The sequence below is a fragment of the Corvus cornix genome, chromosome Z (assembly GCF_000738735.6).
Source record: "Corvus cornix cornix isolate S_Up_H32 chromosome Z, ASM73873v5, whole genome shotgun sequence".
Classification (NCBI taxonomy): domain Eukaryota; kingdom Metazoa; phylum Chordata; class Aves; order Passeriformes; family Corvidae; genus Corvus; species Corvus cornix.
In genome coordinates this window covers 41895368-41909978 of record NC_046357.1, presented here as the reverse complement: position 1 = coordinate 41909978, position 14611 = coordinate 41895368, and the positions used below count along the sequence as shown (strand labels likewise).

General features: G+C 38.2%; 1 protein-coding gene across 3 annotated transcripts in view; it reads left to right on the top strand.

Moving 5' to 3' along the window:
* FBN2 (fibrillin 2) overlaps positions 1 to 14611 on the top strand; it is a 119471-nt gene that overhangs the window by 43597 nt on the left and 61263 nt on the right. For 2 of the 3 annotated variants that reach the window (XM_039567475.1, XM_039567473.1), the window contains 7 exons: positions 947 to 1069; positions 1624 to 1749; positions 2383 to 2505; positions 3509 to 3631; positions 8319 to 8471; positions 9213 to 9266; positions 12573 to 12698. In XM_039567475.1, coding sequence (XP_039423409.1) covers positions 947 to 1069; positions 1624 to 1749; positions 2383 to 2505; positions 3509 to 3631; positions 8319 to 8471; positions 9213 to 9266; positions 12573 to 12698 — 828 coding nt within the window. The remainder of the gene's footprint in view (positions 1 to 946; positions 1070 to 1623; positions 1750 to 2382; positions 2506 to 3508; positions 3632 to 8318; positions 8472 to 9212; positions 9267 to 12572; positions 12699 to 14611) is intronic. The other variant, XM_039567474.1, reaches the window with a different exon arrangement.

Sequence of the window (14611 nt, the reverse complement as noted above, 5' to 3'; positions counted from 1 at the left end):
GAGTCAGCAATCCTGCCCTGCCAGACCAGTGGGATACAACGACTCTGTTCTCTGGATTACAATGGGCAAGGGTCCTGGAGGGTTTACAGAAATGTAATGAGGAGAACAGTTGATGCTATTTTAGATCTGGGAGTGGCTGTCGTGAGCCAAAGACATGTCTGACTCACTGGTACCTACTGGGCATCAAATTTGGGAAGGATTCTTGAAAGGAACTGTAAAGTTTGCAGAGCCCCATGTCAAATAAGAGTTATTTCTAAGTGGTTACCTAACATTGGTTAAATTGGTTAAAATGTGTTTGGTTTGGTTGCACCCAAATACCAGAAACCTTTGCAAAGGAGAGTAAGGTACATTACAGAAAAGGGTTAGATTAAATCTGGCATCACTCAGTGCAAAGACTGGGGTTGAGAATGCAGTGGGACATAAATAATTGAGATGTGGTGCGCAGACTGTGGTCTCATTAAGAATCCCTCCTGCTGGTGTGCGGCCCCCTCCTCACATTTTGACAATAAACCTGTAATGTAATAGGGGTAGTTTTTGGATGCCATGATTTGATCTAGTTATAAAGTCCCAATTTTGATTAGTATTGGTTTTATTCCAAAGGAGCATAAACCATCATTGAGTTAGATTAAACTATTTTGTATTAAGTGTTGTTCACTTTCTCTAGGCAACCATCAGGTCTCAAAATTCTCTAGCAGATTTTTTTCTGTTGTCCCTCAAGATGCTTACAAATTATGCAGTGCCTCTTCACTTCTTAAAAATGCCTGCCTAGCTGAACTAAGAAGAGCCCTGAGTTCTCAGCAAAGCAGTGATTTTGCACTAAGAAGAGGCTTTAATATTTAGCATCTGGCTGTTAGTTACCATCTTTTTCACTTAGAAGCTTCCAGACTTAGGGGAAAAAAAGTGTTGTAGACATTGTGAAGTCACTAATGCCTCTCTTTGCTGCCAGCAGATGTTGATGAGTGCACATCAAACCCCTGCTCCAACGGGGACTGTGTCAACACACCTGGTTCCTATTACTGCAAGTGCCACACAGGTTTCCAGAGAACTCCTACCAAGCAAGCCTGCATTGGTAAGAAAACTGCTCCATGTCTGCTGCCATTGCTGATGTTCTGACCCCTTGCAACAGACTCTGTTTGAATTTAAAAAATAGGAGTGCAATTTCAGTAAATGCAAATGTTAAATTAATTGGCATTGTACAGCTGGGCTGCCACCTCTTTTGTTCTGTTGTTGTCTTTTAATATTTAACCATTATTCTGGAATATCCATCCAGGGAGTTACCCAGACAGGAGTTCTAAAAAGAAAAGAAATGGAATGACAGGTGTTTTTTATGTATGCATGCAGATGAAAGTGTGAGTAGGTTCTTTAAGGTATTCATGAAGTAATTGCTAAGCATCACAAAATGTAGCATTTGTTGTACATGTCTGCAAAAATAATAAATATATTTCCCTGATGCAAGGAAATTAAATTCTTCACTTAATTTTGAATTCTTTTTCTAAGTAATATTTAAGTGACATGCCAGTATTTTTCAAAGCAATAAATGTCTCTAAATGCACTTTTATCTGACCATAGTTCTCAGTTTGTGTAGGATTTTGTTTGGCTTGGTTTGTTTTTTCTTGCCCTTAGATATCGATGAGTGTGTTCAGAACGGTGTTCTTTGTAAAAATGGCCGGTGTGTAAACACTGAGGGAAGCTTCCAGTGCATTTGCAATGCTGGGTTTGAATTGACTACAAATGGAAAAAATTGTGTGGGTAAGGACTCTTCTAAAGAATGGGGCAGGCATTAGCTTGGTGGTTCTAGAAACTATACTTCATACTACAGTTAAGGATCATTAAGGATTACCTTTCCTGAAATACTGTGAACTTAGAGACCCTTCATTCAAATAGTTGTTATACAGACCTGTATGATTTTAAAAAAAAATTGAGGTAATTTTTGTTTTTGAGGCTACACCTATCCTCAAGAGTCCCAGGAATAATATTTTTCTAAAAAGCTTCACGGCAGATGCTCAATAAATCAGCATTGCTGAAGAAATGCCTTGTTTTAATTTTGGCTGCATGGTGTCAAGAAAAAGCCCTGTCAGATAAACAACAAGTTTAATTCTCTCAGGTGATGGAAGGTTTTTATCCTCTCATGTATGAAAGGAAGACACACCCTGTTCTTTCATACACAGCCTGCTGAAGTATGCAAAGCAACTGATCAGAGCATGAAAAAACTTTCTACTTTGTCTATAGAATGAAAACTCTTTAGATACTTTATTAGGGTTATGATTAAAAACCAATCTTCAAGTGAAGGAACATGCCAACCAGTCCTGATTGTTTATTTTCACTGTGTCGTCTTCTGGAGGGTGAGAAACTAAAAGCAGTTTTCTTTGCAATGTTTTATAGACCATGATGAGTGTGCCACGACAAACATGTGTTTGAATGGGATGTGCATAAATGAGGATGGGAGTTTTAAATGCATCTGTAAACCAGGATTTGTTCTGGCTCCAGATGGACGTTACTGTACTGGTATGTAAAAATTGGGGGATAGGGATTGAAAATGGCTTTTCCTGTCTGTTCAACCCTGCAGGAATGGCAGTCTGCTCACATGGATTGATTCAACACTGTGTAACACCTTGCTGCTCACTACAGTAGATTTCTTTAGCTGCCTGGATTAGAAACAGATCCTTAGCTCACTGAAAGAACTGTTTAATAGTATTGTGAAAGCCACAATAAACTAGCTTCTGAAAAATCTTGGGGCATTGTAAATGCATCAAAACATTCAGGCCCTATGTGAGATGGTGAAGTGAGCAGCAGTATGGTAAATTTAAGAGGTTTGAAAGATTTTACATTGATGAACACCCTGCATACACACACACACACATTTTCCAGGTCATTATTCTGGTAATTCAGAGTGCATAGCACTTGAGTCATTTTACTGGCCACACAGCATTATAAGCTTTTTAAAGTGCAATCACTAAAAAATTCTATTAAACATTTTAAGAATATAGTCTGATTTAGCTTCAGTTTCAGCAAACTAAGTGAAGATACCTGTTGCTGCCCTTAGAGGTAGGTTTGGGCTTGAGGCATTTCTAGTAAATTTATATAAATTGTTAGCCTTCTGATTTGAAGTTGAACCATTTTTATTAGTTGTGCTTTTCTTAATTACATGCAGTTGTGCTTAGAAATTGATGACCACTTAAAAGTTCTTTGAAATTAAAATTAACCATCAAAGGATATTTAAAATACCATGGGATGGACAAAGGGGAAAATTTATAGTTTCTTTTGCTTGATATAGAATATGAAGTAGCTCTAATCCTACATTTCAGTGTGTTTTGATTTGGTTTTTTGTTTGTTTGTTTGAGCAGCTGGAATTTTAGTTATTCCAAGATTAAATTTTTATTAGAAATAAAACAAGGATATTATGATGATTAATCAGCTTTCATAAAGTAATTTGATAATGGTCTGAAACTATTCACTGTAGTCTTGCTTAAAACCAGATTGATTGCTGAATTGTCTTGCCTCCTCTTAGATATTGATGAATGCCAGACATCAGGAATTTGCATGAATGGTCATTGCATAAATACTGAAGGCTCATTTCGGTGTGGTTGTCCACCTGGCTTGGTTGTTGGAGTTGATGGTCGTGTGTGTGTGGGTAAGTGAGATTTATTCTTTTTTCTTCATTGAAAAACAAGGGGAATTATCAAGTCAATTAATTTCCAAATTAAATGCACCAAATGATACCGTTCTAAATTATGTTGATGTCAAACCACAGACAAGATGCAACTCTGTAATACTAGTGTTAATAGACAAGAAACTTAATTTCTTTTGTGGAATTGGAGAGGTGCTACCTCTTGTTTACCTGTTGCTCATATAAATTGAATTTAGAGTGCTTAGTCTTCCTGGCATCTCTTTGGTTTTGAGGCATGCCCTTTCTAGTCTGATGAAAAATAATATTTTGCCATGTAATCAGTCTCTTATCCTCTCAAATTGTACTGATTGGCATTTAAGAGATTCTTCACTCAGCTTTGCATAACTTCAGGGAGCTCGTGGGACAAAAATGGATGATTTTCAAGATGATGAAGAATTAAAAGAGGTGTGGAGCACAAGAAATATTTAATCCCTTGTTTTCTGCTGATTGCTGATGAGGAGGGAGAAGAGGAATACATATTTTACAAGGATTTCTGAGAGTTACAGTGCTGTGTGGACTGCAAAGTCCCGTAATTTAATCCACAGGAGAAACCATCTTTTCCCTCTGCATATCAGAACATCAATTCTATATCCCCTAAATTTCTCCTTCCCCAGCTCCTGCATGTGTCTGTCATCAGGCACGTTAGTGACAATAGACTCTACAACAATCCTATTTATTAATCAGTGCTATGACTGTTCTTGCTGATGGGCTCAGGGATGTTGTATCTGCCTTTGTCTTATCAGCATATTTCCAGATAAAGGAAAAACAATGCATCAGGATGCTTGCAGGTTCTCACACCAGAGGGATGGGAGATACTAAAGCCTCGTGTTGCTGTTATCAGCTCATTTTAAATAACACTTCAGATGGTGCAAAAGCTCGAAATTATTTAAAACAAAAACTAGGACAAGTGTTTCTACCAAGTGCCAGCACAAGCTAGCCCCTTCTGTTACCACTTCAGCCTAAAAAACGTATGATAAACACTGAGAATGGCTTAAAAACATAGGCTCAAAAAAAGACAGAACACATTCTCAGTCTCACAGTTGGAATGCAAATTTTGTTGTTTTGAAAAAATTAAGTGTTCTAGTAAGCAAAACTGTACTAAAGATTGAACCAACAAAAGCAAGTTGTGTTCCCTCCTATGTGGTAGCCGAGATGTTTTCTTCTGGTTTATTAAAAGTTTGGAGAAAAGCAGTGAGAAGTTAAACAATGAGAAAAGGCTTGGTGTACTGTTTTAAATACTGGAATTTCATTGCTCAGTGTCGCACCAACAAAACCAGATTTGAGTACAGGCCGTTCAGTACCTTTTTTGTGTTCCAAGTTGGCCTCATCTTTACCCGTCAGTGATACAACTGTAAAGAATCAATACAGTACTCAATTTTCTGTGCTTTCATTTACCTAATGTTGCCACAGTTCTAGGAGCAAAAGACTTCACAAGTTGGCCATCATCTGTGAACACCATTTATTTAGAAGTTACGTGTTACACTGCTTTAAGGTTTACCATAAATGCTTTTATTTTCAACAGGAAATACCCTTAATAGGACAAAAAAATCGTAAGGCAGAATCATGATCTAGTTGGAAAATTCATTTTAAGAAGATGATGTAATTATTCCAGCCATAAAGTAACATAGGAAATTTCAAATATTGCATAACAAAATATCCTCACACATGACTTCGAGAATAGAATTTCCAAGCCAATCCACTGTTCAGAATTGTGTATGTGTGTTTATATATAATCCACATGCTGTTTAACTACAGGAATTCTATGTCTGGCTGTTCTCTTCCATATATTGCATGAGCTAAAAAATACTTTTCAGACATTCTGGCTGCTAGAAGATTATTGGTAGTTTGAAAATTAATAATTTAAATTGGGCCTCTTGTAAGATCATTCCCGTAAGTCTGCTAGGTAACTAGCAAGAAATATAAAATCTAAGAGCCCAGAGTCCAGCTGCCTCCCTCTTTCTCTGAGCTCTATTTTACTTCTGAATAATGACCGTGATCCTGGTGGGAGTATACATAGAAAAAAAAAATGCTGTTTTACTTAGTATTTATAAGTATGGCTGAGTCAATCACAAAATGTTACACAAGCTTGAAAAAAGTACAGCAAGGGGGAACAAATGCTTGGGAAAGGAACAGTTACAGAGTCATGGAACAGCTAGATAGATACTTGGACCCAAACTTCCAATATTTGAATATTTTCAGGCTTTTTAGGTTTGGCTGTACTTCCAGCTGCAGCTCCATGCTTGGACACCTCAGCTGGCCCTGTGAGTGTCTGTGTATCACCTCAGGACTTGGGCTGAGCTGCGGCTGCAGCTTCACACAGTGTTTTTTCTCTGCTGAGACACTTCTAATTACCTCTGCCCAGAGCCAGAGTCATCCAGGACACAGCAACTAAAGTTCATTTCACTCTGGTAATTTTGTAGAGCCAAATGGAAAAGTGTCTGTCCTCATCCTGATTTGTCCTTCTAAGGCTCCTGGATGGGTGCAGTGACTTTCACTGAGTGTGGGTCAAGCACTGGCCACCTGATGTCGACCACAAACGTGGTGATGATCATTTTTGTAGATACTGAAGTGCTACACTGCCAATTTAAGAATGTAGAAGTGATATGCCTTGGGAAAGAGTGAAGTGTCCCATAAAAAGGTACATGGCTACAGCAGCAGCCATGCTAATCTCTGATCCAGGGCATAAAATAAATTCTTAGTGCTCTGAGGGCAGTGATTGAAGCCCCCTTGCTCATGGCAGAACTTGTCAGAGTGGCAACTGGGCTTTTCTGAGGTGGAGGGAAAGGATATGATGCCACTAATTATTTTGCAAAGTAAATGAACACACGTTTCTTGTGCAAAAGTCCTCAACTGTTTCCCAGAATTGTAATCTTTTCCTGATGTCAAGTGCAAGCAAACTGTACTGGCTTCACCTAGATTCTTGGCAAAGAAAAAATTCTAAAATTTAGGACATATTTAGCTATTCTCCAGAACTATCTGTTCCATGGGATACCAAAAGCAAGAGAAAACATTTATGTGCAGGCAGTACTGTTATACAGGAGCCAGCTTACAACACTCAAAGAGCAGACAGAACACATAAGGAATTGCCAGTTCTTATTTGGATTGGCACTGGATATTCAACATTCACTGTAAAACTTTTCATGCAACTTCTCTTTGTTGTTTTGGGGTCAAACTTCAAGCAAGTGACTGTCTGGATTCCCTCAAGCCCATTTCAGTTTCTGAGTCCACTCAGGCTCATGTCCAGGCCACAAGGCATGGTAGTTTTACTGGGGGACTGACAAGGAGCATAAATTAAAACCGTATTCTGTCCTGGCCCATAAAGATACCTGAAACGAAGAGTATTTCTGGAGCTCCAACAGTGTCAGCAGAATTACAGGAGTCAAAAGTAAAGACTGTTTATATGTATCTTTCAGTTCTCAACTACACATTTTTAGAAGAACTGTCCAGTCACATGCTTGTTAAAAGATCTCTAATACTATCTTGTAAGCAAACATGAAAAAGGCATTGAACCCTAGAAAGACCAAAAACTGAAGAGAGCAACAAAAAACAAAAAACAAAATGCATAAAAAGCAGTTTTGGAGACATTCCCATAGTTCTTGGATAAGTATAGGAGATGATTATTCCTCTAAAAGTAGGTATGGAGTGTCTGCCTTGGAAGATGCTTCTTACTATATTTTACTGGTCAAGGCTGTTAAATTGATTTATGTGACTAAATCAGCTGTAAGATTGGCAGCATGGTGAGTCCTACAGGTGTATGGTTGACCTGTATAACTTTTCTGCTGTCTTTTTTTCGCATTATTTTTGAAGTTGAAGAACCTTTCAGGTGTTATGTGTTGTATGATAAGTGCTGGTTTATCTTTGTTATCATTTGCAGCCCTCTCCCCAAGGCTGGCACTGTAACTTCCAGAGTGGGTTTTTAATCACAAACCCCTAGAAGTTTCTTACACTCTGGGCAGTACTGCTGCCCTCCTCACTGCCTAGTTGTGTGTAAGATTTGCTAAATTGCTGTTCCCAGCTAGATTTTGGGGCCTCTTTGGTGTGCTAATCCAGCAATGGTGCCTGTTTACACATAAATTTACTAAGATGGTCATGTCTTGTAAATGCTGGTCTGAACAATCTGCTAAAATTGCATTTCTGTTCATAATTTTGTAAATACAGCTGGAGATCATTGTTTCGTCTTTCAGAAGCAGGTATTCTCTCATATTACCAGCCCTGGGCTGCTGGTGAGTTACCCTACCTGAGGAATCATTTTGGAAGTAAGAGATGTCTCTGGTACTTCTCAAAGGGGAAAATCAGCCACCACATGCTGATCCAGGCCCTTCTGTGTTTCTTACTGGGATATGTGTTGATGGATTTACAGAGCTGCTTCAGGATGTGGGTCATCTTTGCTGGGTCCTGTGTAATGCTTTTGAATCAAGTCATGAAATGCTGGTTTTGGTGGTTTTAAAGTGCTCTGGAGAAAGCCCCAGGAGGTAACCACATTGAGATTTGGCCTTGGTGCCATCAGCATTATTAAGGCAGTGCAGATGTAGCCAGTGTGACCTTTTTGTTGACCAAAAAAGGGGTTTTAGCTTTTGCTGGGATAGTATGCACACATTGCACTCTTAGCCTAAGGAAATAATGATTTGTTCCCTTGTCCTTTTTTTTTTAGACACTCATGTGCGTAGCACATGCTATGGAGGCATCAGAAAAGGGCTGTGTGTCCGTCCCTTCCCTGGTGCTGTGACAAAGTCTGAATGCTGCTGTGCCAGCCCTGACTATGGCTTTGGAGAGCCATGTCATCCCTGCCCTGCTAAAAACTCAGGTAAAATTTTGTGTTTATTTAAGTAGTACAGTGAAAATACAGACTTAAAAAAAAAAGTCTTGTTGAGATCACGTTGTTGATTTTTTTATGCCCTAAAGAAAAGTGAATAGGGTACACATGGGTGAATTGTGGGTTCCTGAATTAAGTGTTTGCTATAAGTAATAATTCTTGCAAGAGAATAAGCAGAATTCTCCAATGAATCAGTAAATTTCCTGGTCCAGTCAGTCCAGTTTAAAAAAGCAGCCGTTATTATTTCCAGAAATCTGTATTTCATGTTATAAGAATCAATTCTTTAGGCAAACCAGATAGATTAAAAAAAGAAAAATCTTTTGACTGCAGAACTGAGATGATGCATCTTGGACAGAATTTCCATTCAGTGTTATTTTCTGAAGCAGCAGATGACTACTTAGAAAAAAAGAAGCAAAACTGACATTGTGATTTAAAGCAGTAAATGAAAAGGGCATCGTGTCAAGACTGTAAAGAAATCACCTGAGTGTTTAACTCTTTGTCATCTAATTTTGGTTTTGTGTATGTATGAAAGTTCAGGATGGAGTGCTGCCTGACAGATTTAACTAAATTATCTATAAATGGCTATTTCATGTGAACACTGGCATTTTGTTAGTTACATTGTAGAAAAATTAGTTTGGAAAAAAATCACGTAGATTTAGTTTAGGATGAAAGGAGTTGAAATACTGGAAATAACATTTTCTTTCCCCCAACATCTCTGCTTTAACTGAGCAGCTGAGTTCCATGGCCTGTGTAGCAGTGGAATTGGTATTACTGTTGATGGAAGAGGTATGTTGCATATTTTCTTTAATAATATGATTCAAAGTTAAAAATCCCTATCCTCAGAATTATGTTTTTTGATAACATACTAGAGTGGACTTTTCAACCTTAAGATTAATATGTTGATTTTATTATTTTAATTCTCAAAGTACAGTATTTTTTACATTACAGTGTTTAAGAAAAGGCTGGAATTAATTCTCTACAACAGTGGATTTTGCCTGACCCTATCAAGAAAAAAAAGTAATCTGTCTCAGAGTTCTGACCTATAATATATATACTTTTTTTTTGAGATGAGAGATTTTTTGAGATTAGGCATAAAACAGCTCTCCCTCATTTGGGCAGTGACAGGAGTCACTTGCATTTGAAGTTGATTTTCATTCAGCTGAGATAGTAATAGAGCAGTTTTTCACTCCAGATCCAGTGTTCACTCATGCTTATTTGCATGGACAGATTTTTTCTGTGTAGAGTTAAAACTGGGAAGGGAGCTTACTGAAAAAAGCATATCCTTGTGAAAAACAGTCCTGAAAGTGACCCCTTGCATTTAGTACTGGGAGCTGTAAAGCTCCAGATCCTTTTTCTAGTACCACAGAGACAAGGATTTTAAAAACTAATGGCTGAGCCAGGCCTGAAGTAAGGGCAAATCATGCTGCAGTTGCCAGATAAGTAAAATGGGTTGAAGAAGGAATAGGGGAATACAGGAACACCAATTTATTGCTGTGTTATAATAATTATCCTTTTCAGCATTAAAACTCCTGTTCCATTCAGCACGAACAGAATGAGAACTCCCATCATTATATTTAGTAATGGCCTAAATAACTTTTTAAAACAACACTGTAATAAAAGAAATTCTGTTTTTGTTCAGTGCTGTATGTATCTGCATATTTTTTTTCTTAATAGCTTGACATGTTGCAAGCTTACAAGTAATCTGAAATCCACAGAATTTGTGAATTGTCTCAGTTTACTTTTCAGTGAATTATACATGGTCTGTTGAAGAATCTCTGCCTCAGATAAATAATGTCAGCATTCAGTAGTGCTGTTGTACAAGCAGCATCCTGCCATGAGAACTTGCATGCAGCCTGGTAGGGAGGTCATGTGTCCTTTTGGATACATGGAAAATACAGTTTCTCATTAAAACATTAAAACAACTGTGCTGTCTACCAAATGCATGACAAAGATCATGGGTTCATGTCTCAGCTAAAGTCCTTCTTTGTTCAGGTTTCTAGAGCAAACACAGGATTCTCTGTACATCTTGTACAGCAACATTGCAGTCAATTTTCATGCTGCTGCTCCTGTCACTGACTGTACACTGCTTGTGTGGCTTGTCCCCAGGATTCAAGCATGTTTAGTAAGCTACAGAATACATTTTGCTCTAAAGAAAATACAAATCTGAAGTAGTACACTAAATCGTATTTTCTTATTAATTTTTTCAGGTGTCTCATAGCATTGAGTTTTATCCAGGGATAGCATGGTTTTCCCAAATGCATATGTGATTAAATGTAAATCAGTATCTAAACTGCACTGTGATTAAAGAGGGAAATGTTCTTTACAAAAAGTTGAGCCCTACAAGTATAAAACAAGCCTTTCATGAAGTCACAGCTAGGCCAGCATCCCCTCTGTTCTTTCCTGGGCTTGGGAAAGGAACTATTTAAAGTAATGGGCTTACCATATGGGAAGAAGGAAAATATTGAAAAACCCTCTTTTCCTTAGAGGCAGAAAGTATTAAAATTAGTCCATTCCTGGTCTTATAGTTCATATGAATATTTTGGAATTTTCCAACTACAGCAGAAATTTTATATGGGACTGTAAATCAGGAATATAACTCATCCATCATCCTGTTCTGTCTACCTGAGAAAAATTTTAAATTTTCAACAAGTTCTTACAGGACTGAATAGGCTGTAGTTTTCACCTATGCATTACTGCTGTATTAGGAAAATTCTTGTGTCACCTTATAAATTATAACTTCTTATCTAGATCCCTAAACCACAGGCACTGAGTGCACAGTCTAGGTATTTTGCATCAAGTTTTTTCTTACAGACACATAGTTCCCTGTCAATTTAGGTTGGAAAGGATATCTGGACGTCATCCAACATAACCTTCTGCTCAGAGCAGCAGTATCATCAAAGTTGAACCATTTCTCAAGGCCTTGCCTGGTGGAATTTGGAAAATATCCAAGGATGGAGTTCCCATAGCCTCTTTGGGCAGTTTGCTCCAGTGTTTAGCCACACTTGTGGCGAAGAATTGTTTTCCTGGTGTTTAATTTAAGTTTCCACTGTTGTATCTTGCAAATGGTCTCTTGCCATGTCATTGTGCACCTCAAAGAGGAGTCTGGTTCCATCTTCTCTGTAATCATCTGATAAGATCAAGGAACTGCTGTTAGAGGTCACTCTGATATTTCCTCTTTTCAGCTGAACAAATCCAGTCCCTTCAGTCTCTTCTTACATCTCAGGCACTGATGCTGCTGAGGGAATTCAGTCACAGTGACATGAGCTGTGTGTAGTCAGGAGACCTTTGGAGCATGCTGAAGGGACAATATCTTAATCCAGGTGATAGTTTAAACATAGCAGAGGCGTTACTGGGTCTGTTGATTACCAACACAGCTGAACTAATTAGTGATGTCAAGACTGATGGCAACCTGGACTGCATTGGTCATGCCCTGGTGGAACTCGTACTCTTGAGGGACCAGGTGAAGAGTAAAGACAGCACTGAATTTTATGAGCATGAACTTTCAGTTGTTAAAGGCATCAGTGGATGGGATTCCATGGGAAACTGCCCTCAGGTTTAAAGGAGCAGAACAGAGCTTTGAGGATATTTTCCTGATATCACAAGAGCTCTTTGCTTGTGCATGTAAGAAATCAGGCAAGGAAGGCAAACACCAGCATGGCTGAATGAGGACCTTCTGATCAAACTGAAGTGTAAGAAGGAAATGCACAGTCAGTGGAACCAGGGAAGAATCTGTGAGGAGTACAGGAAAGCTGCCCAGATGTGTAGGCATGGGATTGGGAAAGCTAGGGGCACGCTGGGGCTGCGTTGGGAAGGAGTGCCAAGACAGGCTTCTATAGGTGCCTTAGGAGGCTTGAGGAGTGGACCCATATAAAGTGGCCCAAACCTGGACACAGTATTGCAGGTTCAGCCTTCTAGTGTCAAACAAAGGAGAATAATCACTTGTTTCAGCCTTCTGTCTGCACCTGTGCTGTACCTTGGTTCTGAATGACAGCCTCCACATCCAGTGAGTCAGGTGTTGCCCACACCTCTCACAGGAACAGGTTTGTCATACCTGTCAGTGTCTGATTATCTTCTGTTGTTGTGCTAATACAGATATTAATGAGTGTGCTTTGGATCCTGATATTTGCTCCAATGGGATTTGTGAAAACCTGCGTGGCAGCTATCGCTGTAACTGCAACAGTGGCTACGAGCCTGACCCTGCTGGAACCAATTGTGTGGGTGAGTTGTTGTTTTTTATTGTGGCTGAATTATTTATCACTACATTGATGCTGATTTGACCTGACTGAATTTAGGTTGCAAGGCACCTGCTTCTTCAAGTTATAATGAAAATGCAGAAAATCTGGAATGGTGCTTTTCTCAGTTGCTGCATAGTTATTTTTCTTACTGTATGTTTTCCTGTCGTTTAGTGGGTGAGTACTGCTGTTTGGGAAGTGTAAGCAGGAGATAACACTTCAGGTTTCGTTCTCTGTCTAATTAATTTTATTATTCATGGTCATACATGAAATCCAGTGTTTTTTTTCTTTTGGGAATTCTTACATCCAAAAAAAGTGTATTATACCACAAGTGCATTGTACAATAATGTTGCTTATAGCCTTGTAATTTTAAGCAGAAAGGTGAAGTTTGGTTAAATTACAAGCTAATGGAAGTTTCTCTGAAACCATCAGGATACTTAAAGTATCGTCCTTAAGTACTGTGTTTATTTTGCACGTAAAGGTTTACTGACCTGTCACTGCTGTTTGTGCTCAACAAACCCCCACCATTTCTGGTGGGCAAAACCTGGTCCATATAGCTGTGGTACAGTTTTCATATCAAACATACCTTCTTGGTGATGCAAAGCAAACAAAAAGTAAAGAAAGTGTTTCCTTTCATCTGCTCAAATAAAGGAACTTTACAGCTAGTTACTTCCTAAAGCCCTAAGTACTACCTTTTGTCAGAAAAAGCACTGCTGCAGAAAATTATTGGTGTTTTTCTTTTTAAAATGCTTCAGGTACTATTCATTCTCCAAGTGGATTTTATGGGAAGGGATTTTATTTATCTAGTTACTCTTGGGACTAGGTAAGTGCTAGTATAATCTATGTATTTACTTAAATAAAGATAAAGCTCACTGAATGTGAAGAAGTGTTTACTCTTAGATAGAATTTTTCCATGAAAGAACTGAATTATGAGCACAGAGATAAAAGGGTGAAAGATTTTAATTAAAGACATAGATTATGAGATGCCAGGAAATAGAAATGGTAATCAGTCAGAATGCAGACAGTATTTTTGCCAGGTCAGAGTGGGTTTAGAGCATGAGCTATGTTGTTCTGTGTTTTTACAGAGCGTATCACAACAGATTGCAGTCCAAATCTGAAGTTATTCTATGAGATTCTAAGGAAATAAAGCATTCATCATGCTGCAGTTTGGGTTAAAGGATTGTATGACAATAAGCTGAAATTGCTCTTGAAAATTTAAATTTACAAATCCATCTGCCTTTCCGTGGTTGAAATCAGATGAAGTTAAATTAAGGACAGGTTAGTTTAGAAGAGCTGTTTTTTAATTCATGGCTGCCAGACATAAATCTTGGATTCATCATCTGGGGAAACTTAGGCTTTATTGTCTGAATCCTAAATGTATTCATAAGCACAAGTTGGAAAATCTAAAGTAGTTGGGGAAACCAAAATTCTCCAGATTGTAGTTATAGTGCATTCTCACTTCTCTATTTTTAAACTTAAAAGCTCTCTAAAAGTCTATTTGATTTAAGATTTCAGTTGCAGTATTAGGTTTGGGAACTCAAGCAGACAGTAAAGAGGAGACACCCTGAAACAGGATAAAACGTCAGATTTATCCGTACTTACTCTATCAATATTCTTCTATATGCTTAGGTTATTGTAACATGTGATGGGCATTAGAAGAAAAGGCTTGAAATGATAGATTTTTTTTTTCTTTCATAGAATTAATAATAGGGCAATGAGGAAGACACATTACTTTTTATTAGAATTATTTTCAGTTAGTTTAAGAGAAGTTCAGGGAATTATGTTAAGATATGGGATTTTCCTAGTCAGTGTGCTTGATATCCTGGTGTTAATCATAGGGTTTTTTTTAAATACAGTGCTCTTCTGGAGGGGAGGTACATGTGTACTCTTGAGATGACT